This window comes from Salvelinus namaycush, chromosome 31, assembly GCF_016432855.1.
Source record: "Salvelinus namaycush isolate Seneca chromosome 31, SaNama_1.0, whole genome shotgun sequence".
Lineage (NCBI taxonomy): Eukaryota > Metazoa > Chordata > Actinopteri > Salmoniformes > Salmonidae > Salvelinus > Salvelinus namaycush.
In genome coordinates, this window is record NC_052337.1 from 3,972,938 (window position 1) to 4,000,232 (window position 27,295).

The 27,295-nt window shown below is 45.8% G+C and overlaps 1 protein-coding gene across 1 annotated transcript in view; it reads left to right on the plus strand.

Moving 5' to 3' along the window:
• The window catches only part of LOC120026153 (fibrillin-2-like), a gene marked incomplete at its 5' end in the record, with an annotated part of 236,899 nt that overhangs the window by 184,956 nt on the left and 24,648 nt on the right, over nt 1–27,295 (plus strand). The window contains 7 exons of the mRNA XM_038970976.1: nt 2,420–2,539; nt 4,404–4,529; nt 4,968–5,120; nt 16,186–16,251; nt 16,965–17,090; nt 24,522–24,641; nt 25,251–25,373. Of these exons, the coding sequence (XP_038826904.1) occupies nt 2,420–2,539; nt 4,404–4,529; nt 4,968–5,120; nt 16,186–16,251; nt 16,965–17,090; nt 24,522–24,641; nt 25,251–25,373 (834 nt within the window). The remainder of the gene's footprint in view (nt 1–2,419; nt 2,540–4,403; nt 4,530–4,967; nt 5,121–16,185; nt 16,252–16,964; nt 17,091–24,521; nt 24,642–25,250; nt 25,374–27,295) is intronic.

Below are 27,295 nucleotides of genomic sequence, written 5' to 3' on the forward strand. Positions count from 1 at the left end.
ATAAGAAATAGGAAATGTCCTACTCTACTGTGTGGATGAGAACTGTCCTACTCTACTGTATGGGTAAGAACTGTCCTACTCTACTGTGTGGATAAGAACTGTCCTACTCTACTGTATGGATAAGAAATAGGAAATGTCCTACTCTACTGTGTGGATGAGAACTGTCCTACTCTACTGTATGGGTAAGAACTGTCCTACTCTACTGTATGGATAAGAAATAGGAAATGTCCTACTCTACTGTGTGGATGAGAACTGTCCTACTCTACTGTATGGATCAGAACTGTCCTACTCTACTGTGTGGATGAGAACTGTCCTACTCTACTGTATGGATAAGAACAGTCCTACTCTACTGTATGGATAAGAAATGTCCTACTCTACTGTGTGGATGAGAACTGTCCTACTCTACTGTATGAATAAGAAATAGGAAATGTCCTACTCTACTGTGTGGATGAGAACTGTCCTACTCTACTGTATGGATAAGAAATAGGAAATGTCCTACTCTACTGTGTGGATGAGAAATAGGAAATGTCCTACTCTACTGTATGGATAAGAAATAGGATATGTCCTACTCTACTGTATGGGTTATGATCTGTCCTACTCTACTGTATGGATAAGAACGGTCCTACTCTACTGTATGGATAAGAAGCGTCCTACTCTACTGTGTGGATAAGAACGGTCCTACTCTACTGTATGGATAAGAACTGCCCTACTCTACTGTATGGATAAGAACGGTCCTACTCTACTGTGTGGATAAGAAATGTCCTACTCTACTGTATGGATAAGAACGGTACTACTCTACTGTGTGGATAAGAACGGTACTACTTTACTGTGTGGATAAGAACGGTCCTACTCTACTGTATGGATAAGAACGGTCCTACTCTACTGTATGGATAAGAACGGTCCTACTCTACTGTATGGATAAGAAATAGGAAATGTCCTACTCTACTGTATGGATAAGAACTGTCCTACTCTACTGTATGGATAAGAAATAGGAAATGTCCTACTCTACTGTGTGGATGAGAACTGTCCTACTCTACTGTGTGGATAAGAACTGTCCTACTCTACTGTATGGATAAGAAATAGGAAATGTCCTACTCTACTGTGTGGATGAGAACTGTCCTACTCTACTGTATGGATAAGACATGTCCTACTCTACTGTGTGGATGAGAGCTGTCCTACTCTACTGTGTGGATAAGAAATGTCCTACTCTACTGTATGGATAAGAAATAGGAAATGTCCTACTCTACTGTGTGGATAAGAAATAGGAAATGTCCTACTCTACTGTGTGGATGAGAACGGTCCTACTCTACTGTATGGATCAGAACTGGCCTACTCTACTGTATGGATAAGAAATAGGAAATGTCCTACTCTACTGTGTGGATGAGAACGGTCCTACTCTACTGTATGGATAAGAAATGTCCTACTCTACTGTGTGGATAAGAACAGTCCTACTCTACTGTATGGATAAGAAATAGGAATGTCCTACTCTACTGTGTGGATGAGAAATAGGAAATGTCCTACTCTACTGTGTGAATAAGAACGGTCCTACTCTACTGTGTGGATAAGAACGGTCCTACTCTACTGTGTGGATAAGAACGGTCCTACTCTACTGTATGGATAAGAACTGTCCTACTCTACTGTATGGATAAGAACGGTCCTACTCTACTGTATGGATAAGAACTGTCCTACTCTACTGTATGGATAAGAACAGTCCTACTCTACTGTATGGATAAGAACGGACCTACTATACTGTGTGGATAAGAACGGTCCTACTCTACTGTGTGGATAAGAACGGTCCTACTCTACTGTGTGGATAAGAAATGTCCTACTCTACTGTATGGATAAGAACTGTCCTACTCTACTGTATTGATAAGAAATGTCCTATTCTACTGTATGGATAAGAACCGTTCTACTCTACTGTGTGGATAAGAACAGTCCTACTCTACTGTGGATAAGAACAGTCCTACTCTACTGTATGGATAAGAAATAGGAAATGTCCTACTCTACTGTATGGATAAGAACCGTCCTGCTCTACTGTATGGATAAGAAATGTCCTGCGACATCTACAGTAGAGTATGTCGTTCACGGTGGTAGGCTACTTTAACATGAGGGGTACTCAGCTTCGTAACATATTTCTAATGTAATAAATATTATTAGAACTGTTATTGGGATGATATAGCTATCTTTGGTAACACTTAACAATGAGGTCACCTTTACAAGTGTTTTTTTAAAGAGTTATTGTAACCTGTTACTGCTGTTTCTTAATGATTATTGCCATTAACCAAAGGTGAGTATGTCAAAGTATGATGGATAAAACATTTCCAAAACATTTCCATGCTAAAGTTGTGATATTTTAACCTGGTGTTTCACACGTTACCCTACTATTTATCCTCCCAACTCTTTTCCTAATTTTCTCCAGATGTGAATGAGTGTATGATCTTCCCCGGGACATGCACTCCTGGAACCTGCCAGAACCTGGACGGCACCTTCCGTTGTCTCTGTCCGCCGGGCCACATAGTCCAGAACAAGCAGTGTATAGGTGAGGCTTCGTTTAACCCTGGCTACATCACCATGATACATAGTGGTTGGGGAAAAAATTATTTGACCAAATACAATGCTTTTTCTTGGTTAACAAATGAACAACAGACGTTCAGCATGCTTATAGAGAAGGGCACTCAACATGTACTGCACTGATACTAATGATTGAGGATTGGCTGGAAGAAATTGATAATACGAAGATTGTGGAAGCTGTGCTGCTCGATTTCAGTGCAGCCTTTGAAATATTATTATCATAACCTGTTGTTGAGAAAACGAATGTGTTATGGCTTTTCAACCTCTTCCATATCGTGGATTCAGAGCTATCTATCTCATAGAACTCAGAGGGTTTTCTTTAATGGAAGCTTCTCTAATGTCAAACATTTAAAGTGTGGTGTACCACAGGGAAGCTCTCTCGGCCCTCTACTCTTTTCTATTTTTACTAATGACCTGCCACTGGCATTAAACAAAGCATGTGTGCTGATGATTCAACCACATATCCTTCAGCAACCACAGCTAATGAAGTCACTGAAACCCTTAACAAAGAGTCTGTTTTGGAATGGATGGCCAGCAATAAACTGGTCCTGAACATCTCTAAAACTAAGAGCATTGTATTTGGTACAAATCATTCCCTAAGTTCTAGACCTCAGCTGATTCTGGTAATAAATGGTGTGGCTGTTGAACAAGTTCAGGAGACTGAATTACTTAGTGTTACCTTAGATTGTAAACTGTCATGGTCAAAACATATAGATTCAATGGTTGTAAAGATTGGGAGAGGTCTGTCCGTAATAAAGAGATGCTCTGCTTTTTTCACACCACACTCCACAAAGCAAGTCCTGCAGGCTCTAGTTTTATCTTATCTTGGTTATTGTCCAGTCATATGGTCAAGTGCTGCAAAGAAAGACCTAGTTAAGCTGCAGCTGGTCCAGAACAGAGCGGCACGTCTTTCTCTTCATTGTAATCAGAGGGCTGATATAAATACTATGCATTTCAGTCTCTCTTGGCTAAGAGTTGTGGAAAGACTGACTGCGTCACTTCTTCTTTTTATAAGAAACATGAATGTATTGGAAATACCAAATTGTTAGCATAGTCAACTTACACACAGCACTGACACACACACTTACCCCACCAGACATGCCACCAGGGTTCTTTTCACAGTCCCCAGGTCCAGAACAAATTCAAGAAAACGTACAGTATTATACAGAGCCATGAGTGCATGGAACTCCCTTCCATCTTATATAGCGCAAGTGAACAGTAAACCAGGTTTCTAAAAACAGATAAAGCAACACCTCACAGCACAACGCCTCTCCCCCATGTGACCTACTTGTTGTGTGTATATACTGACATGTATGTGTAACTGATAGATTCACACACACACACACACACACACACACACACACACACACACACACACACACACACACACACACACACACACACACACACACACACTATATGTTAATGTAAATTGTAAAGTATTTTGTCGGTGACGTCTTTTTCGTTATGTGTCGGACCCCAGTAAGACTAGCTGTTGCCATTGGCGTCGGCTAATCTGTGTGGACCTGGGTTCAAAATACTATTTAAAATCTGTAAAATACTTTAAATGTGCCAGGCGACACTTTGCTTCTTGAAAGTCCAATATCTTGAAAACTTAACTGTTGATATACAAAGTATTTTTGGACCTTATCAACAGTGTACAAATGAGCAAAATAGGAATTCGATAGTAGTTTGCCTTTAAGCACAGCTAAAGTATTTGAAATGTTTTCAAATATTTGAACCCAGGTCTGGTGTGTACTGTATGGACTATCCACACAGAGCTATCCATTTTGTAACTGTAATAACAGCTCACCCCTTTTTTCCCTCTGCAGACGTCAACGAGTGTGACGAAGACCCTAATATCTGCCTGTTTGGCTCCTGTTTCAACAACCCGGGCAGTTTCCAGTGTGTGTGCAGGCCTGGCTTCATACTGTCGGAGAACAGTCGCAGGTGTTACGGTATGTAGGGCCAACCAGAATTGTGTTCAAAAACAGTGTTGAGAATTTGGCATATGAGAATAGTTAGGCAACAAAAAGGTTTTAGGAAGGAAGGTTTGTTGTGGCACATGTTTATGTCACATTGTTTATGTTGGTACTGCTACAGCACTGCTACAATACAAGCATGGATACTTATCAACACTCATTTCCAACATTTTACTTTCCAACAAGATTGTGGCGTTGTCAAAGCATACCATGGCTTTCAGCCAATCAGAGTACTGCACAATGTTTTTTAAACCCTGCTTTGTTTGTTTTGTTACGTTGTTGCTGGAAACCCCAATAAACACAGAGGAAGATTTGAATGTTGTTGTGGTCCAGTTTTTAGCCTCTGACCAGCCTCTCTCTGTCTGTCTCTGTCGCTCTCTCTCTCTCTCTGTGTGCCTCTCTTCATCTCTCCAGACACCAGAGAGAGTTACTGCTTCACCCGCTTTGTGAACGGCAAGTGTTCGGTGCCTCAGGCCTTCAACACCAGCAAGGCCAAGTGTTGCTGCAGCACTATGCCCAAGGAGGGCTGGGGAGACCCCTGTGAACTTTGTCCCAAGAAGCAGGATGGTACACACACACACAAACATACACATACACATACACATACACATACACATACACACACACACAAAACAACATATTCAGCAGCTTGGGTTTGACCAAATGTATGAGACCAGTCCCTACTCCCTAAGCCATGTCTTGACCCATTCCTACTCCCTAAGCCATGTCTTGACCCATCCCTACTCCCTAAGCCATGTCTTGACTCATTCCTACTCCCTAAGCCATGTCTTGACCCATCCCTACTCCCTAAGCCATGTCTTGACTCATTCCTACTCCCTAAGCCATGTCTTGACTCATTCCTACTCCCTAAGCCATGTCTTGACCCATCCCTACTCCCTAAGCCATGTCTTGACTCATTCCTACTCCCTAAGCCATGTCTTGACCCATCCCTACTCCCTAAGCCATGTCTTGACTCATTCCTACTCCCTAAGCCATGTCTTGACTCATTCCTACTCCCTAAGCCATGTCTTGACTCATTCCTACTCCCTAAGCCATGTCTTGACCCATCCCTACTCCCTAAGCCATGTCTTGACTCATTCCTACTCCCTAAGCCATGTCTTGACTCATTCCTACTCCCTAAGCCATGTCTTGACTCATTCCTACTCCCTAAGCCATGTCTTGACTCATTCCTACTCCCTAAGCCATGTCTTGACCCATTCCTACTCCCTAAGCCATGTCTTGACCCATTCCTACTCCCTAAGCCATGTCTTGACTCATTCCTACTCCCTAAGCCATGTCTTGACTCATTCCTACTCCCTAAGCCATGTCTTGACTCATTCCTACTCCCTAAGCCATGTCTTGACCCATTCCTACTCCCTAAGCCATGTCTTGACCCATCCCTACTCCCTAAGCCATGTCTTGACCCATCCCTACTCCCTAAGCCATGTCTTGACTCATTCCTACTCCCCAAGCCATGTCTTGACCCATCCCTACTCCCTAAGCCATGTCTTGACCCATTCCTACTCCCTAAGCCATGTCTTGACCCATTCCTACTCCCTAAGCCATGTCTTGACCCATCTCTACTCCCTAAGCCATGTCTTGACCCATCTCTACTCCCTAAGCCATGTCTTGACCCATTCCTACTCCCTAAGCCATGTCTTGACCCATTCCTACTCCCTAAGCCATGTCTTGACCCATTCCTACTCCCTAAGCCATGTCTTGACTCATTCCTACTCCCTAAGCCATATCTAGACCCATTCCTACTCCCTAAGCCATGTCTTGACCCATTCCTACTCCCTAAGCCATGTCTTGACTCATTCCTACTCCCTAAGCCATGTCTTGACCCATTCCTACTCCCTAAGCCATGTCTTGACTCATTCCTACTCCCTAAGCCATGTCTTGACCCATTCCTACTCCCTAAGCCATGTCTTGACCCATTCCTACTCCCTAAGCCATGTCTTGACTCATTCCTACTCCCTAAGCCATGTCTTGACCCATTCCTACTCCCTAAGCCATGTCTTGACCCATTCCTACTCCCTAAGCCATGTCTTGACTCATTCCTACTCCCTAAGCCATATCTAGACCCATCTCTACTCCCTAAGCCATGTCTTGACTCATTCCTACTCCCTAAGCCATGTCTTGACCCATTCCTACTCCCTAAGCCATGTCTTGACTCATTCCTACTCCCTAAGCCATATCTAGACCCATTCCTACTCCCTAAGCCATGTCTTGACTCATTCCTACTCCCTAAGCCATGTCTTGACCCATTCCTACTCCCTAAGCCATGTCTTGACCCATTCCTACTCCCTAAGCCATGTCTTGACTCATTCCTACTCCCTAAGCCATGTCTTGACTCATTCCTACTCCCTAAGCCATGTCTTGACTCATTCCTACTCCCTAAGCCATATCTAGACCCATTCCTACTCCCTAAGCCATGTCTTGACTCATTCCTACTCCCTAAGCCATGTCTTGACTCATTCCTACTCCCTAAGCCATATCTAGACTCATTCCTACTCCCTAAGCCATGTCTTGACTCATTCCTACTCCCTAAGCCATATCTAGACTCATTCCTACTCCCTAAGCCATGTCTTGACTCATTCCTACTCCCTAAGCCATATCTAGACCCATTCCTACTCCCTAAGCCATGTCTTGACCCATTCCTACTCCCTAAGCCATGTCTTGACCCATCTCTACTCCCTAAGCCATGTCTTGACCCATTCCTACTCCCTAAGCCATGTCTTGACCCATTCCTACTCCCTAAGCCATGTCTTGACCCATCTCTACTCCCTAAGCCATATCTAGACTCATTCCTACTCCCTAAGCCATGTCTTGACTCATTCCTACTCCCTAAGCCATATCTAGACCCATTCCTACTCCCTAAGCCATGTCTTGACCCATTCCTACTCCCTAAGCCATGTCTTGACCCATTCCTACTCCCTAAGCCATGTCTTGACCCATTCCTACTCCCTAAGCCATGTCTTGACCCATTCCTACTCCCTAAGCCATATCTAGACTCATTCCTACTCCCTAAGCCATGTCTTGACTCATTCCTACTCCCTAAGCCATGTCTTGACTCATTCCTACTCCCTAAGCCATGTCTTGACTCATTCCTACTCCCTAAGCCATATCTAGACCCATTCCTACTCCCTAAGCCATGTCTTGACCCATTCCTACTCCCTAAGCCATGTCTTGACACATTCCTACTCCCTAAGCCATATCTAGACTCATTCCTACTCCCTAAGCCATGTCTTGACTCATTCCTACTCCCTAAGCCATATCTAGACTCATTCCTACTCCCTAAGCCATGTCTTGACCCATCTCTACTCCCTAAGCCATGTCTTGACTCATTCCTACTCCCTAAGCCATGTCTTGACCCATTCCTACTCCCTAAGCCATGTCTTGACTCATTCCTACTCCCTAAGCCATGTCTTGACCCATTCCTACTCCCTAAGCCATGTCTTGACCCATTCCTACTCCCTAAGCCATGTCTTGACCCATTCCTACTCCCTAAGCCATGTCTTGACCCATCTCTACTCCCTAAGCCATGTCTTGACTCATTCCTACTCCCTAAGCCATGTCTTGACTCATTCCTACTCCCTAAGCCATATCTAGACCCATTCCTACTCCCTAAGCCATGTCTTGACCCATTCCTACTCCCTAAGCCATGTCTTGACCCATCCCTACTCCCTAAGCCATGTCTTGACCCATTCCTACTCCCTAAGCCATGTCTTGACCCATTCCTACTCCCTAAGCCATGTCTTGACTCATTCCTACTCCCTAAGCCATGTCTTGACCCATTCCTACTCCCTAAGCCATGTCTTGACCCATCCCTACTCCCTAAGCCATGTCTTGACTCATTCCTACTCCCTAAGCCATGTCTAGACCCATTCCTACTCCCTAAGCCATGTCTTGACTCATTCCTACTCCCTAAGCCATGTCTTGACTCATTCCTACTCCCTAAGCCATGTCTTGACCCATCTCTACTCCCTAAGCCATGTCTTGACCCATTCCTACTCCCTAAGCCATGTCTTGACCCATTCCTACTCCCTAAGCCATGTCTTGACCCATCTCTACTCCCTAAGCCATGTCTTGACTCATTCCTACTCCCTAAGCCATGTCTTGACTCATTCCTACTCCCTAAGCCATGTCTTGACCCATCCCTACTCCCTAAGCCATGTCTTGACCCATCTCTACTCCCTAAGCCATGTCTTGACTCATTCCTACTCCCTAAGCCATGTCTTGACCCATCCCTACTCCCTAAGCCATGTCTTGACCCATTCCTACTCCCTAAGCCATGTCTTGACTCATTCCTACTCCCTAAGCCATGTCTTGACTCATTCCTACTCCCTAAGCCATGTCTTGACCCATCCCTACTCCCTAAGCCATGTCTTGACCCATCTCTACTCCCTAAGCCATGTCTTGACCCATTCCTACTCCCTAAGCCATGTCTTGACCCATTCCTACTCCCTAAGCCATGTCTTGACCCATCTCTACTCCCTAAGCCATATCTAGACTCATTCCTACTCCCTAAGCCATGTCTTGACTCATTCCTACTCCCTAAGCCATATCTAGACCCATTCCTACTCCCTAAGCCATGTCTTGACCCATTCCTACTCCCTAAGCCATGTCTTGACCCATTCCTACTCCCTAAGCCATGTCTTGACCCATTCCTACTCCCTAAGCCATATCTAGACTCATTCCTACTCCCTAAGCCATGTCTTGACCCATCTCTACTCCCTAAGCCATATCTAGACCCATTCCTACTCCCTAAGCCATGTCTTGACCCATTCCTACTCCCTAAGCCATATCTAGACTCATTCCTACTCCCTAAGCCATGTCTTGACTCATTCCTACTCCCTAAGCCATGTCTTGACTCATTCCTACTCCCTAAGCCATGTCTTGACTCATTCCTACTCCCTAAGCCATATCTAGACCCATTCCTACTCCCTAAGCCATATCTAGACCCATTCCTACTCCCTAAGCCATGTCTTGACTCATTCCTACTCCCTAAGCCATGTCTTGACCCATTCCTACTCCCTAAGCCATGTCTTGACCCATTCCTACTCCCTAAGCCATGTCTTGACCCATCCCTACTCCCTAAGCCATGTCTTGACCCATCTCTACTCCCTAAGCCATGTCTTGACCCATTCCTACTCCCTAAGCCATGTCTTGACTCATCCCTACTCCCTAAGCCATGTCTTGACCCATTCCTACTCCCTAAGCCATGTCTTGACCCATTCCTACTCCCTAAGCCATGTCTTGACCCATTCCTACTCCCTAAGCCATGTCTTGACCCATCTCTACTCCCTAAGCCATATCTAGACCCATTCCTACTCCCTAAGCCATGTCTTGACCCATTCCTACTCCCTAAGCCATATCTAGACTCATTCCTACTCCCTAAGCCATGTCTTGACTCATTCCTACTCCCTAAGCCATATCTAGACTCATTCCTACTCCCTAAGCCATGTCTTGACCCATCTCTACTCCCTAAGCCATGTCTTGACTCATTCCTACTCCCTAAGCCATGTCTTGACCCATTCCTACTCCCTAAGCCATGTCTTGACCCATTCCTACTCCCTAAGCCATGTCTTGACCCATTCCTACTCCCTAAGCCATGTCTTGACCCATTCCTACTCCCTAAGCCATGTCTTGACCCATCTCTACTCCCTAAGCCATGTCTTGACTCATTCCTACTCCCTAAGCCATGTCTTGACTCATTCCTACTCCCTAAGCCATATCTAGACCCATTCCTACTCCCTAAGCCATGTCTTGACCCATTCCTACTCCCTAAGCCATGTCTTGACCCATCCCTACTCCCTAAGCCATGTCTTGACCCATTCCTACTCCCTAAGCCATGTCTTGACCCATTCCTACTCCCTAAGCCATGTCTTGACTCATTCCTACTCCCTAAGCCATGTCTTGACCCATTCCTACTCCCTAAGCCATGTCTTGACCCATCCCTACTCCCTAAGCCATGTCTTGACTCATTCCTACTCCCTAAGCCATGTCTAGACCCATTCCTACTCCCTAAGCCATGTCTTGACTCATTCCTACTCCCTAAGCCATGTCTTGACTCATTCCTACTCCCTAAGCCATGTCTTGACCCATCTCTACTCCCTAAGCCATGTCTTGACCCATTCCTACTCCCTAAGCCATGTCTTGACCCATTCCTACTCCCTAAGCCATGTCTTGACCCATCTCTACTCCCTAAGCCATGTCTTGACTCATTCCTACTCCCTAAGCCATGTCTTGACTCATTCCTACTCCCTAAGCCATGTCTTGACCCATCCCTACTCCCTAAGCCATGTCTTGACCCATCTCTACTCCCTAAGCCATGTCTTGACTCATTCCTACTCCCTAAGCCATGTCTTGACCCATCCCTACTCCCTAAGCCATGTCTTGACCCATTCCTACTCCCTAAGCCATGTCTTGACTCATTCCTACTCCCTAAGCCATGTCTTGACTCATTCCTACTCCCTAAGCCATGTCTTGACCCATCCCTACTCCCTAAGCCATGTCTTGACCCATCTCTACTCCCTAAGCCATGTCTTGACCCATTCCTACTCCCTAAGCCATGTCTTGACCCATTCCTACTCCCTAAGCCATGTCTTGACCCATCTCTACTCCCTAAGCCATATCTAGACTCATTCCTACTCCCTAAGCCATGTCTTGACTCATTCCTACTCCCTAAGCCATATCTAGACCCATTCCTACTCCCTAAGCCATGTCTTGACCCATTCCTACTCCCTAAGCCATGTCTTGACCCATTCCTACTCCCTAAGCCATATCTAGACTCATTCCTACTCCCTAAGCCATGTCTTGACCCATCTCTACTCCCTAAGCCATATCTAGACCCATTCCTACTCCCTAAGCCATGTCTTGACCCATTCCTACTCCCTAAGCCATATCTAGACTCATTCCTACTCCCTAAGCCATGTCTTGACTCATTCCTACTCCCTAAGCCATGTCTTGACTCATTCCTACTCCCTAAGCCATGTCTTGACTCATTCCTACTCCCTAAGCCATATCTAGACCCATTCCTACTCCCTAAGCCATATCTAGACCCATTCCTACTCCCTAAGCCATGTCTTGACTCATTCCTACTCCCTAAGCCATGTCTTGACCCATTCCTACTCCCTAAGCCATGTCTTGACCCATTCCTACTCCCTAAGCCATGTCTTGACCCATCCCTACTCCCTAAGCCATGTCTTGACCCATCTCTACTCCCTAAGCCATGTCTTGACCCATTCCTACTCCCTAAGCCATGTCTTGACTCATCCCTACTCCCTAAGCCATGTCTTGACCCATTCCTACTCCCTAAGCCATGTCTTGACCCATTCCTACTCCCTAAGCCATGTCTTGACCCATTCCTACTCCCTAAGCCATGTCTTGACCCATCTCTACTCCCTAAGCCATATCTAGACCCATTCCTACTCCCTAAGCCATGTCTTGACCCATTCCTACTCCCTAAGCCATATCTAGACTCATTCCTACTCCCTAAGCCATGTCTTGACTCATTCCTACTCCCTAAGCCATGTCTTGACTCATTCCTACTCCCTAAGCCATATCTAGACCCATTCCTACTCCCTAAGCCATGTCTTGACCCATTCCTACTCCCTAAGCCATGTCTTGACTCATTCCTACTCCCTAAGCCATGTCTTGACTCATTCCTACTCCCTAAGCCATATCTAGACTCATTCCTACTCCCTAAGCCATATCTAGACTCATTCCTACTCCCTAAGCCATGTCTTGACTCATTCCTACTCCCTAAGCCATGTCTTGACTCATTCCTACTCCCTAAGCCATGTCTTGACCCATTCCTACTCCCTAAGCCATGTCTTGACTCATTCCTACTCCCTAAGCCATGTCTTGACCCATTCCTACTCCCTAAGCCATGTCTTGACCCATTCCTACTCCCTAAGCCATGTCTTGACTCATTCCTACTCCCTAAGCCATGTCTTGACCCATTCCTACTCCCTAAGCCATGTCTTGACTCATTCCTACTCCCTAAGCCATGTCTTGACCCATTCCTACTCCCTAAGCCATGTCTTGACTCATTCCTACTCCCTAAGCCATGTCTTGACCCATCTCTACTCCCTAAGCCATGTCTTGACTCATTCCTACTCCCTAAGCCATGTCTTGACTCATTCCTACTCCCTAAGCCATGTCTTGACCCATTCCTACTCCCTAAGCCATGTCTTGACTCATTCCTACTCCCTAAGCCATGTCTTGACCCATTCCTACTCCCTAAGCCATGTCTTGACTCATTCCTACTCCCTAAGCCATGTCTTGACTCATTCCTACTCCCTAAGCCATGTCTTGACCCATTCCTACTCCCTAAGCCATGTCTTGACTCATTCCTACTCCCTAAGCCATGTCTTGACTCATTCCTACTCCCAAAGCCATATCTAGACCCATTCCTACTCCCTAAGCCATGTCTTGACTCATTCCTACTCCCTAAGCCATATCTAGACCCATTCCTACTCCCTAAGCCATGTCTTGACTCATTCCTACTCCCTAAGCCATGTCTTGACTCATTCCTACTCCCTAAGCCATGTCTTGACCCATCTCTACTCCCTAAGCCATGTCTTGACTCATTCCTACTCCCTAAGCCATATCTAGACTCATTCCTACTCCCTAAGCCATGTCTTGACTCATTCCTACTCCCTAAGCCATGTCTTGACTCATTCCTACTCCCTAAGCCATGTCTTGACTCATTCCTACTCCCTAAGCCATATCTAGACCCATTCCTACTCCCTAAGCCATATCTAGACCCATTCCTACTCCCTAAGCCATGTCTTGACTCATTCCTACTCCCTAAGCCATGTCTTGACCCATTCCTACTCCCTAAGCCATGTCTTGACCCATTCCTACTCCCTAAGCCATGTCTTGACCCATCCCTACTCCCTAAGCCATGTCTTGACCCATCTCTACTCCCTAAGCCATGTCTTGACCCATTCCTACTCCCTAAGCCATGTCTTGACTCATCCCTACTCCCTAAGCCATGTCTTGACCCATTCCTACTCCCTAAGCCATGTCTTGACCCATTCCTACTCCCTAAGCCATGTCTTGACCCATTCCTACTCCCTAAGCCATGTCTTGACCCATCTCTACTCCCTAAGCCATATCTAGACCCATTCCTACTCCCTAAGCCATGTCTTGACCCATTCCTACTCCCTAAGCCATATCTAGACTCATTCCTACTCCCTAAGCCATGTCTTGACTCATTCCTACTCCCTAAGCCATGTCTTGACTCATTCCTACTCCCTAAGCCATATCTAGACCCATTCCTACTCCCTAAGCCATGTCTTGACCCATTCCTACTCCCTAAGCCATGTCTTGACTCATTCCTACTCCCTAAGCCATGTCTTGACTCATTCCTACTCCCTAAGCCATATCTAGACTCATTCCTACTCCCTAAGCCATATCTAGACTCATTCCTACTCCCTAAGCCATGTCTTGACTCATTCCTACTCCCTAAGCCATGTCTTGACTCATTCCTACTCCCTAAGCCATGTCTTGACCCATTCCTACTCCCTAAGCCATGTCTTGACTCATTCCTACTCCCTAAGCCATGTCTTGACCCATTCCTACTCCCTAAGCCATGTCTTGACCCATTCCTACTCCCTAAGCCATGTCTTGACTCATTCCTACTCCCTAAGCCATGTCTTGACCCATTCCTACTCCCTAAGCCATGTCTTGACTCATTCCTACTCCCTAAGCCATGTCTTGACCCATTCCTACTCCCTAAGCCATGTCTTGACTCATTCCTACTCCCTAAGCCATGTCTTGACCCATCTCTACTCCCTAAGCCATGTCTTGACTCATTCCTACTCCCTAAGCCATGTCTTGACTCATTCCTACTCCCTAAGCCATGTCTTGACCCATTCCTACTCCCTAAGCCATGTCTTGACTCATTCCTACTCCCTAAGCCATGTCTTGACCCATTCCTACTCCCTAAGCCATGTCTTGACTCATTCCTACTCCCTAAGCCATGTCTTGACTCATTCCTACTCCCTAAGCCATGTCTTGACCCATTCCTACTCCCTAAGCCATGTCTTGACTCATTCCTACTCCCTAAGCCATGTCTTGACTCATTCCTACTCCCAAAGCCATATCTAGACCCATTCCTACTCCCTAAGCCATGTCTTGACTCATTCCTACTCCCTAAGCCATATCTAGACCCATTCCTACTCCCTAAGCCATGTCTTGACTCATTCCTACTCCCTAAGCCATGTCTTGACTCATTCCTACTCCCTAAGCCATGTCTTGACCCATCTCTACTCCCTAAGCCATGTCTTGACTCATTCCTACTCCCTAAGCCATATCTAGACTCATTCCTACTCCCTAAGCCATATCTAGACCCATTCCTACTCCCTAAGCCATGTCTTGACCCATTCCTACTCCCTAAGCCATGTCTTGACCCATTCCTACTCCCTAAGCCATGTCTTGACTCATTCCTACTCCCTAAGCCATGTCTTGACTCATTCCTACTCCCTAAGCCATGTCTTGACTCATTCCTACTCCCTAAGCCATGTCTTGACTCATTCCTACTCCCTAAGCCATGTCTTGACTCATTCCTACTCCCTAAGCCATATCTAGACCCATTCCTACTCCCTAAGCCATGTCTTCACTCATTCCTACTCCCTAAGCCATGTCTTGACTCATTCCTACTCCCTAAGCCATATCTAGACCCATTCCTACTCCCTAAGCCATGTCTTGACCCATTCCTACTCCCTAAGCCATGTCTTGACCCATCTCTACTCCCTAAGCCATGTCTTGACCCAATCCTACTCCCTAAGCCATGTCTTGACCCATTCCTACTCCCTAAGCCATGTCTTGACTCATCCCTACTCCCTAAGCCATGTCTTGACCCATTCCTACTCCCTAAGCCATGTCTTGACTTATTCCTACTCCCTAAGCCATGTCTTGACCCATTCCTACTCCCTAAGCCATGTCTTGACTCATTCCTACTCCCTAAGCCATGTCTTGACCCATTCCTACTCCCTAAGCCATGTCTTGACTCATTCCCATTCCCTAAGCCATGTCTTGACCCATTCCTACTCCCTAAGCCATGTATTGACTCATTGGGCACAAACTGGTTGAATCAACATCATTTCTACATAATCTCAACCCCCCAAAAATGATGTGATGACTTTGAATCAATGTGGAAAACTGATTGGATTTGCAAAGGTCATCAAGGCAAAGGAATTGTGTGAGTTTGTCTTTTTTTCACCCGCATTTGATACCAAATCCAATGATTTCACACTGTTGATTTTACGTTGAATTCACATTAGTTCACAACTAATTTCAAATGTAAATCAAAATAAGACATTGAACTGACATCTGTGCGCACCCTTACAGAAAAACCACTTGATTTCACGTGGGAAATCACATGATTTCATAATTTGTACTTATGTAGGTTCATGTTATCATATGTTGTCACATGTTATCACATTAACGTCACATACGATCACATTAGATCCCATGAAAACATATGTTTTTGGAACACTTCACATGCGATCATATTCCAAAAGGGCAGTGGGGGATTGAATAGAGTCCATAGTGAGACCCAATTCAGAATGATTGAGTTAGAAATATAAGTATTGTTATATTATTTTTCTCCCATCAGTGGCGTTCCAGCACCTGTGTCCCTTCGGCCATGGCATAATCCCTGGGACTGGAGACACACGCATAGGTAACTCAACCACATTAACATCTGTGAGGTACAGTGTGAAAAATTACTGTGATTTATGCTTTTGAGATGATATCGCTTTAAAGGTTCTGAATGAATGATATCGCTTTAAAGGTTTTGAATGAATGATATCGCTTTAAAGGTTCTGAATGAATGATATCGCTTTAAAGGTTCTGAATGAATGATATCCCTTTAAAGGTTCTGAATGAATGATATCCCTTTAAAGGTTCTGAATGAATGATATCCCTTTAAAGGTTCTGAATGAATGATATCCCTTTAAAGGTTTTGAATGAATGATATCCCTTTAAAGGTTTTGAATGAATGATATCCCTTTAAAGGTTTTGAATGAATGATATCGCCGTAAAGGTTTTGAATGAATGATATCCCTTTAAAGGTTCTGAATGAATGATATCCCTTTAAAGGTTTTGAATGAATGATATCGCTTTAAAGGTTCTGAATGAATGATATCCCTTTAAAGGTTCTGAATGAATGATATCCCTTTAAAGGTTTTGAATGAATGATATCCCTTTAAAGGTTTTGAATGAATGATATCCCTTTAAAGGTTTTGTTTTTGTGTTAAACCTTTGACGAGATGACATGAAACAGCATGAATGTGATTTGGAATAAAAAAAACTATGATTTCAACTATAACGACAATGAATAGATGAATGAATAATGCTGGGATGGATAATACTCTTTACATTGCACATCTCCAGACTTGAATGAGTGTGTGGAGAACCCAGGCATCTGTAACAACGGACACTGTATCAACACAGACGGCTCATTCCGCTGCGAGTGTCCAGTAGGCTACACTCTCAACTACACTGGAGTACACTGCATCGGTGAGACACAACCCTATACAACACACCTATTCTATATTAATGAACTGCCTATAGAGTTAACAGGTAACCTGTTCCACCCTCAACTACACTGGAGTACACTGCATCAGTGAGACACAACCCTATACAACACACCTATTTACATTTTTAATATATTCAAGTTTTAAAACACTCACATAGTAGTCAATACAAACTGAAATCCATGAGCGGTTAGACAAATACAACAATACCTGTTAGAAGCAGCTCCCTTTAGTTTCCTTTCAATGTATTTTTTTCATGTTAGGAGAAGAGCAGAAGGCACTAAACCAATGTGAGACGAGGTGCAGACCATGTTAGGAGAAGAGCAGAAGGCACTAAACCAATGTGAGACGAGGTGCAGCCATGTTAGGAGAGGAGCAGAAGGCACTAAACCAATGTGAGACGAGGTGCAGCCATGTTAGGAGAAGAGCAGAAGGCACTAAACCAATGTGAGACGAGGTGCAGACATGTTAGGAGAAGAGCAGAAGGCACTAAACCAATGTGAGACGAGGTGCAGCCATGTTAGGAGAGGAGCAGAAGGCACTAAACCAATGTGAGACGAGGTGCAGCCATGTTAGGAGAAGAGCAGAAGGCACTAAACCAATGTGAGACGAGGTGCAGACCATGTTAGGAGAGGAGCAGAAGGCACTAAACCAATGTGAGACGAGGTGCAGACCATGTTAGGAGAAGAGCAGAAGGCACTAAACCAATGTGAGACGAGGTGCAGACCATGTTAGGAGAAGAGCAGAAGGCACTAAACCAATGTGAGACGAGGTGCAGACCATGTTAGGAGAAGAGCAGAAGGCACTAAACCAATGTGAGACGAGGTGCAGCCATGTTAGGAGAGGAGCAGAAGGCACTAAACCAATGTGAGACGAGGTGCAGACATGTTAGGAGAGGAGCAGAAGGCACTAAACCAATGTGAGACGAGGTGCAGCCATGTTAGGAGAGGAGCAGAAGGCACTAAACCAATGTGAGACGAGGTGCAGCCATGTTAGGAGAGGAGCAGAAGGCACTAAACCAATGTGAGACGAGGTGCAGACCATGTTAGGAGAAGAGCAGAAGGCACTAAACCAATGTGAGACGAGGTGCAGCCATGTTAGGAGAGGAGCAGAAGGCACTAAACCAATGTGAGACGAGGTGCAGCCATGTTAGGAGAGGAGCAGAAGGCACTAAACCAATGTGAGACGAGGTGCAGCCATGTTAGGAGAGGAGCAGAAGGCACTAAACCAATGTGAGACGAGGTGCAGCCATGTTAGGAGAGGAGCAGAAGGCACTAAACCAATGTGAGACGAGGTGCAGACCATGTTAGGAGAAGAGCAGAAGGCACTAAACCAATGTGAGACGAGGTGCAGACCAAAAATAATATGAGCATTAGGAAGAAAAAGGTGCAATTTTATTCACCTTACACATTGGCAGCGAAGAGTTGAATTCCAGTGTAGCCTAGTGCATAGTGTCCAGCCTAAATACACAGAACAAAACTATAAACGCAACATGTCAAGTGTTGGTCCCATGTTTCATGAACCGAAATAAAATGTTCCATACGCACAATTTTGTTTACAGCCCTGTTAGTGTGCATTTCTCCTTGGTCAAGATAATCCATCCACCTGACACATGTGGCATATCAAGAAGCTGATTAAACAGCATGATCATTACACAGGTGCACCTTGTGCTGGGGACAATAAAAGGCCAGTTTAAAATGTGCAATATGTCACACAACACAATGCAACAGATGGCTCAAGTTTTGAGGGAGTGTGCAATTGGCATGCTGATTGCAGGAATGTCCACCAGAGCTGTTGCCAGAAAATCGAATGTTCATTTCTTTATCACAACCACAGACCACTTGTAACCACGCCAGCCCAGGACCTCAACATCCGGCTTCTTCACCTGTGGGATCATGTGAGACCAGCCACCTGGACACCTGATAAAACTATGAGTTTGTGCAACCAAAGAATTTCTACACAAACTGTCAGAAACCGCCTCAAGGGAAGCTCATCTGCGTGCTCATCGTCCTCACCAGGGTCTTGACCTGACTGCAGTTCGGCGTCGTAACCAACTTCAGTGGGCAAATGCTCACCTTCGATGGCCACTGGCACGCTGGAGAAGTGTCCTCTTCACAGATGAATCTCAGTTTCAACTGTACCGGGCAGATGGCAGACGTATGGCGTCGTGTGGGCGAGCAGTTTGCTGATGTCAATGTTGTGAACAGAGTGCCCCATAGTGGTGGGGTTATGGTATGGGGCGGGCATAAGCTACGGACAATGAACACAAGTGCGTTTTATCGATGGCAATTTGAATGCACAGAGATACCGTGATGAGATCCTGAGGCCCATTGTCGTGCCATTCATTCGCCGCCATCACCTCATGTTTCAGCATGATAATACACGGCCCCATGTTGCAAGGATCTGTACACAATTCCTGGAAGCTGAAAATGTCCAATGTATCAGACTGGTTTCTGATCCACGCCCCCACTTTATATTATGTATCTATATTCCCAGTCATGTGAAACCAATAGGTTTAGGGCCCAATGAATGTATTTAAATTGACTGATTTCCTTATATGAACTGTAACTCAGTAAAATCTCATAAAATGCTCATAAAATGCTCATATAGGACATGCTCTACCAGGTGGTGCTCATATAGGACAGGCTCTACCAGGTGGTGCTCATATAGGACAGGCTCTACCAGGTGGTGCTCATATAGGACAGGCTCTACCAGGTGGTGCTCATATAGGACAGGCTCTACCAGGTGGTGCTCATATAGGACAGGCTCTGCCAGGTGGTGCTCATATAGGACAGGCTCCACCAGGTGGTGCTCATATAGGACAGGCTCCACCAGGTGGTGCTCATATAGGACAGGCTCTGCCAGGTGGAGCTCATATAGGACAGGCTTTACCAGGTGGTGCTCATATAGGACAGGCTCTACCAGGTGGTGCTCATATAGGACAGGCTCTACCAGGTCAGTACTCATATAGGACAGGCTCTGCCAGGTGGTGCTCATATAGGACAGGCTCTACCAGGTGAGGCTCATATAGGACAGGCCCTACCAGGTGGTGTTCATATGGCTCTACCAGGTCAGTATTCATATAGGACAGGCTCTACCAGGTGGTGCTCATATAGGACAGGCTCTACCAGGTGGTGCTCATATAGGACAGGCTCTACCAGGTCAGTACTCATATAGGACAGGCTCTACCAGGTGGTGCTCATATAGGACAGGCTCTACCAGGTCGGTACTCATATAGGACAGGCTCTACCAGATCAGTACTCATATAGGACAGGCTCTACCAGGTGGTGCTCATATAGGACAGGCTCTACCAGGTGGTGCTCAAATAGGACAGGCTCTACCAGGTGGTGCTCATATAGGACATGCTCTACCAGGTGGTGCTCAAATAAGACAGGCTCTACCAGGTGGTGCTCATATAGGACAGGCTCTACCAGGTGGTGCTCATATAGGACAGGCTCTACCAGGTCAGTACTCATATAGGACAGGCTCTGCCAGGTGGTGCTCATATAGGACAGGCTCTACCAGGTGAGGCTCATATAGGACAGGCTCTACCAGGTGGTGTTCATATGGCTCTACCAGGTCAGTACTCATATAGGACAGGCTCTACCAGGTGGTGCTCATATAGGACAGGCTCTACCAGGTGGTGCTCATATAGGACAGGCTCTACCAGGTGGTGCTCATATAGGACAGGCTCTACCAGGTCAGTACTCATATAGGACAGGCTCTACCAGGTGGTGCTCATATAGGACAGGCTCTACCAGGTCGGTACTCATATACGACAGGCTCTACCAGATCAGTACTCATATAGGACAGGCTCTACCAGGTGGTGCTCATATAGGACAGGCTCTACCAGGTGGTGCTCAAATAGGACAGGCTCTACCAGGTGGTGCTCATATAGGACAGGCTCTACCAGGTGGTGCTCAAATAAGACAGGCTCTACCAGGTGGCGCTCATATAGGACAGGCTCTACCAGGTGGTGCTCAAATAAGACAGGCTCTACCAGGTGATGCTCATATAGGACAGGCTCTACCAGGTGGTGCTCATATAAGTCAGGATCTACCAGGTGGTGCTCATATAGGACAGGCTCTACCAGGTGGTGCTCATATAGGACAGGCTCTACCAGGTGGTGCTCATATATGACAGGCTCTACCAGGTCGGTGCTCATATAGGACGGGCTCTGCCAGGTCGGTGCTCATATAGGACGGGCTCTGCCAGGTGGTGCTCATATAGGACAGGCTCTACCAGGTGGTGCTCATATAGGACAGGCTCTACCAGGTGGTGCTCATATAGGACAGGCTCTACCAGGTGGTGCTCATAAAGGACAGGCTCTACCAGGTGGTGCTCATATAGGACAGGCTCTACCAGGTCAGTGCTCATATAGTACAGGCTCTACCAGGTGGTGCCCATATAGGACAGGCTCTACCAGGTGGTGCTCATATAAGACAGGCTCTACCAGGTGGTGCCCATATAGTACAGGCTCTACCAGGTGGTGCTCATATAGGACAGGCTCTACCAGGTCAGTACTCATATAGGACAGGCTCTACCAGGTGGTGCTCATATAGGACAGGCTCTACCAGGTGGTGCCCATATAGGACAGGCTCTACCAGGTCAGTACTCATATAGGACAGGCTCTACCAGGTGGTGCTCATATAAGACAGGCTTTACCAGGTGGTGCTCATATAGGACAGGCTCTACCAGGTGGTGCTCATATAGGACGGGCTCTGCCAGGTGGTGCCCATATAGGACAGGCTCTACCAGGTCAGTGCTCATATAGGACAGGCTCTGCCAGGTGGTGCTCATATAGGACAGGCTCTGCCAGGTGGTGCTCATATAGGACAGGCTCGGCCAGGTGGTGCTCATATAGGACAGGCTCTGCCAGGTGGTGCTCATATAGGACAGGCTCTACCAGGGCAGTACTCATATAGGACAGGCTCTACCAGGTCAGTACTCATATAGGACAGGCTCTGCCAGGTGGTGCTCATATAGGACAGGCTCTGCCAGGTGGTGCTCATATAGGACAGGCTCTACCAGGTGGTGTTCATATAAGACAGGCTCTACCAGGTGGTGCTCATATAGGACAGGCTCTACCAGGTGGTGCTCATAAAGGACAGGCTCTACCAGGTGGTGCTCATATAGGACAGGCTCTACCAGTTGGTGCTCATATAGGACAGGTTCTGCCAGGTGGTGCTCATATAGGACAGGCTCTACCAGGTCAGTGCTCATATAGTACAGGCTCTACCAGGTGGTGCCCATATAGGACAGGCTCTACCAGGTGGTGCTCATATAAGACAGGCTCTACCAGGTGGTGCCCATATAGTACAGGCTCTACCAGGTGGTGCTCATATAGGACAGGCTCTACCAGGTCAGTACTCATATAGGACAGGCTCTACCAGGTCAGTACTCATATAGGACAGGCTCTACCAGGTCAGTACTCATATAGGACAGGCTCTGCCAGGTGGTGCTCATATAGGACAGGCTCTGCCAGGTGGTGCTCATATAGGACAGGCTCTGCCAGGTGGTGCTCATATAGGACAGGCTCGGCCAGGTGGTGCTCATATAGGACAGGCTCTGCCAGGTGGTGCTCATATAGGACAGGCTCTACCAGGGCAGTACTCATATAGGACAGGCTCTGCCAGGTGGTGCTCATATAGGACAGGCTCTGCCAGGTGGTGCTCATATAGGACAGGCTCTACCAGGTGGTGTTCATATAAGACAGGCTCTACCAGGTGGTGCTCATATAGGACAGGCTCTACCAGGTGGTGCTCATAAAGGACAGGCTCTACCAGGTGGTGCTCATATAGGACAGGCTCTACCAGGTGGTGCTCATATAGGACAGGCTCTGCCAGGTGGTGCTCATATAGGACAGGCTCTACCAGGTCAGTGCTCATATAGTACAGGCTCTACCAGGTGGTGCCCATATAGGACAGGCTCTACCAGGTGGTGCTCATATAAGACAGGCTCTACCAGGTGGTGCCCATATAGTACAGGCTCTATCAGGTGGTGCTCATATAGGACAGGCTCTACCAGGTCAGTACTCATATAGGACAGGCTCTACCAGGTGGTGCTCATATAGTACAGGCTCTACCAGGTGGTGCCCATATAGGACAGGCTCTATCAGGTGGTGCTCATATAGGACAGGCTCTATCAGGTGGTGCTCATATAGGACAGGCTCTACCAGGTGGTGCTCATATAGGACAGGCTCTGCCAGGTGGAGCTCATATAGGACAGGCTCTACCAGGTGGTACTCATATAGGACAGGCTCTACCAGGTTGTGCTCATATAAGACAGGCTCTACCAGGTGGTGCTCATATAGGACAGGCTCTACCAGGTGGTGCTCATATAGGACGGGCTCTGCCAGGTGGTGCCCATATAGGACAGGCTCTACCAGGTCAGTGCTCATATAGGACAGGCTCTGCCAGGTGGTGCTCATATAGGACAGGCTCTGCCAGGTGGTGCTCATATAGGACAGGCTCGGCCAGGTGGTGCTCATATAGGACAGGCTCTGCCAGGTGGTGCTCATATAGGACAGGCTCTACCAGGGCAGTACTCATATAGGACAGGCTCTACCAGGTCAGTACTCATATAGGACAGGCTCTGCCAGGTGGTGCTCATATAGGACAGGCTCTGCCAGGTGGTGCTCATATAGGACAGGCTCTACCAGGTGGTGTTCATATAAGACAGGCTCTACCAGGTGGTGCTCATATAGGACAGGCTCTACCAGGTGGTGCTCATATAGGACAGGCTCTACCAGGTGGTGTTCATATAGGACAGGCTCTGCCAGGTGGAGCTCATATAGGACAGGCTCTACCAGGTGGTGCTCATATAGGACAGGCTCTACCAGGTGGTGCTCATATAGGACAGGCTCTACCAGGTGGTGCTCATATAGGACAGGCTCTGCCAGGTGGAGCTCATATAGGACAGGCTCTACCAGGTGGTGCTCATATAGGACAGGCTCTACCAGGTGGTGCTCATATAGGACAGGCTCTACCAGGTGGTGCTCATATAGGACAGGCTCTACCAGGTGGTGCTCATATAGGAGCTATACAGAGGAAACACTCTTCTACACCAGAATGCACTGTATACTCTAACGTCACTAACCCTTGACATACCTCCGCTGTACTGTGCCATCTCATAGCGTCTATACTGAAGAAAACGTATGGAGTTGACCAAACAATAAGGTTCATGCATTAAATAACAGGTTTCCCAGACGAATATTAAACCTAGTATTGGACTGGAAAGCATGGCCAATGTCGCATCTCCGTAACATGAATCTGTGTCTGGATAACAGCCCCATAAAGTACAATAAATGTTGGTTTTCTGTGCAATACTGTGATCTGGAAATTCTACTGTAATGTTCTAGTTGACTAGTCCAGTTACCGTTTGGTTAATTGTCCAACCTTGTGGTCCTGACCAGATGTTGACGAGTGTTTGGTGGGGAACCTATGTGGGAACGGGACGTGCTCTAACGTGATTGGAGGGTTCGAGTGTAACTGTGAGGAGGGCTTTGAGCCAGGCCCCATGATGACCTGTGAAGGTGGGTGGAACCCTACTGGATATGTACATGTCATCTATGTGGTGGAGATGTATTTATTCCTTTAACATTGTGTTGCAGTCATTGTAATTTAAACACGTTTTCAAGTATTTTATTTTTTTATATACTTTTATTTTCCAAGTTTTAGTATATTGAAAATCTATTGAAATCATGATCTTAACACATTGGCAAATGTGTTTAATGGCAAATGGAACGTATTCATATTATATTAATCTAGTGTGAAATGTTCAGTAGGAAAGTTAAACCATATGGATATAAATATATGAATATGTAAATATGTGCTGGATGTATTGAAGGCAGGATGCAAATTTAAATGCAGAAATGTTCAAATGAGACTGATTATTTGCCTGAAGGTTGTGTTTTGTGTGTGTGTGTGTGTGTGTGTGTGTGTGTGTGTGTGTGTGTGTGTGTGTGTGTGTGTGTGTGTGTGTGTGTGTGTGTGTGTGTGTGTGTGTGTGTGTGTGTGTGTGTGCCCGTGCCGGTGAGCATGCGCGTACATATGTGTGCGTGGTTCATGGGATATCGATTTTGACTGCTGGTTTTGTCCTCTCTCTGTCTCTCTGTCTGTCTACGTCCCGTTCTCTGGGTCAGACGTCAACGAGTGTGCAATCAGCCCCCTGCTGTGTGCATTCCGCTGCATCAACACCTTCGGAGGATACGAGTGTATGTGTCCCGATGGCTACACTCTGAGAGAGAACCAGAGGATGTGCCAGGGTGAGATGCACACGCTACACGCTACACACTACACACTCACACACACTACACACTACACACTCACACACACTACACACGCTACACACTTACACGCTACACACTCACACACTACACACTCACACACTCACACACTACACACGCTACACGCTACACACTACACATGCTACACACGCTACACGCTACACACTCACACGCTACACACTCACACGCTACACACTCACACACTCACACACTCACACACTACACACGCTACACACTACACATGCTACACACGCTACACACTCACACTCACACACGCTACACGCTACACACTACACATGCTACACACGCTACACACTACACACGCTACACACATTATTACTCTTTACCCAATATTGACCCTGAAGGGATAGTTCAACCAAATGACGAGTCACGCTAACTCCCAAAACACACACACACAGACACGCTTACACACCCTTCACACTCTTTCACACTCTTACACACCCTTCACACTCTTCACACTCTTCACAAACGCTGCTGCTACTCTGTTTATTATCTATCCTGATTGCCTAGTCACTTTTCTACATGTACATATTACCTCAGTTACCTCCACTACTTCGTACTCCTGCACATTGACTTGATACTGGTACTCCTTGTATGTAGTTATTTAAAAATATATGTTTTTTCCCTTTTTTATTTTTGTATTATTCTTTTAAAAATGTATTTTATTGCAGGAACACCAGTATACATACAAGAAGTATACCAACAGACAATGATAACATATGCTAGTGGATACAACAAATGACAGATTATACAAAGACCTTAGTCAACACTTATTTTGGTTACTACATGATTCCATATGGGTTATTTCAATGTTTGATGTCTTCACTATTATTCTACAATGTAGAAAATAGTACAAATAAAGAAAAACCCTTGAATGAGTAGGTGTGTCCACACTTTTGACCGGTACTGTATGTGTCATCAGTCCCAAGGAGATGTATTCTTTTTAAGGTATTCATTTAGAACAAATGACCTCTTCAACTATAATAGAGTCATCACATTGTGTCCTTTCAGCCTCCACAACTGATTTCACATCCCCCAGATAATACCCCCCAAAAAAGAGTTGAGGTCACCTCACAATACTTAGAACTATATACAAAACAACCACTTGTTTCACCATCATTTCTCCCCGTGGGCATATATAATATATAATAAAACAACGCAGATTATGGAGGGTTTTACACACATCCAAACCTTTCACAGTAGCTGGACAAAGATCCCATATAAATACAAAGGGAGAATGTCCCACTCGCCGTTTTACTGCTTTCTAATAGGCCTGTGTTTTATGAACATAATCGGAACCATCTTACAGATAAATTTGCGTTCTCACATCTCCAGAAGTTGCATTGCAAAAGCACGCAACGTGAATCATTCTAATAAGTTCGGTTGTAATGAACTGAGATGAAAAACAAACAGTTTATTTTTTTTTTAAACAACAAGTAAAATGTAATGAGATCATAAAACCTCCAGGTTAATAAGACGCATTGCTGTTGAACCAGACTTTGCTATAGAATGCGTAAGGGAGGGCTTGAGTTTTTAACATATGAAACGGAAAACAATACATTTTTTACAGGTTACAGATAACTTCTAAATACAAGGTTCATCAGTATTCACCGAGGTACTCATCTCTCGTTTCATGATGGGCACGTAGCCTACTGTATAATCATGGACGGGGTTTTACGCATGTCCAAAATGGGATCTGCATGGCTAAAATAATGTGGGCCTGTCTACAATGCTTAGATTAAAAGGGAATGTTAGCTCACTGGTTTACTCCACTCAAACGTTGATATTTTAATAAGATTAAGAATTATTTTCCAAGCCAAACCCTTTATCGAAAGTCTTGACTAAATCGCGATTGCATTGGGCAGACAAAAAAAAGCCTT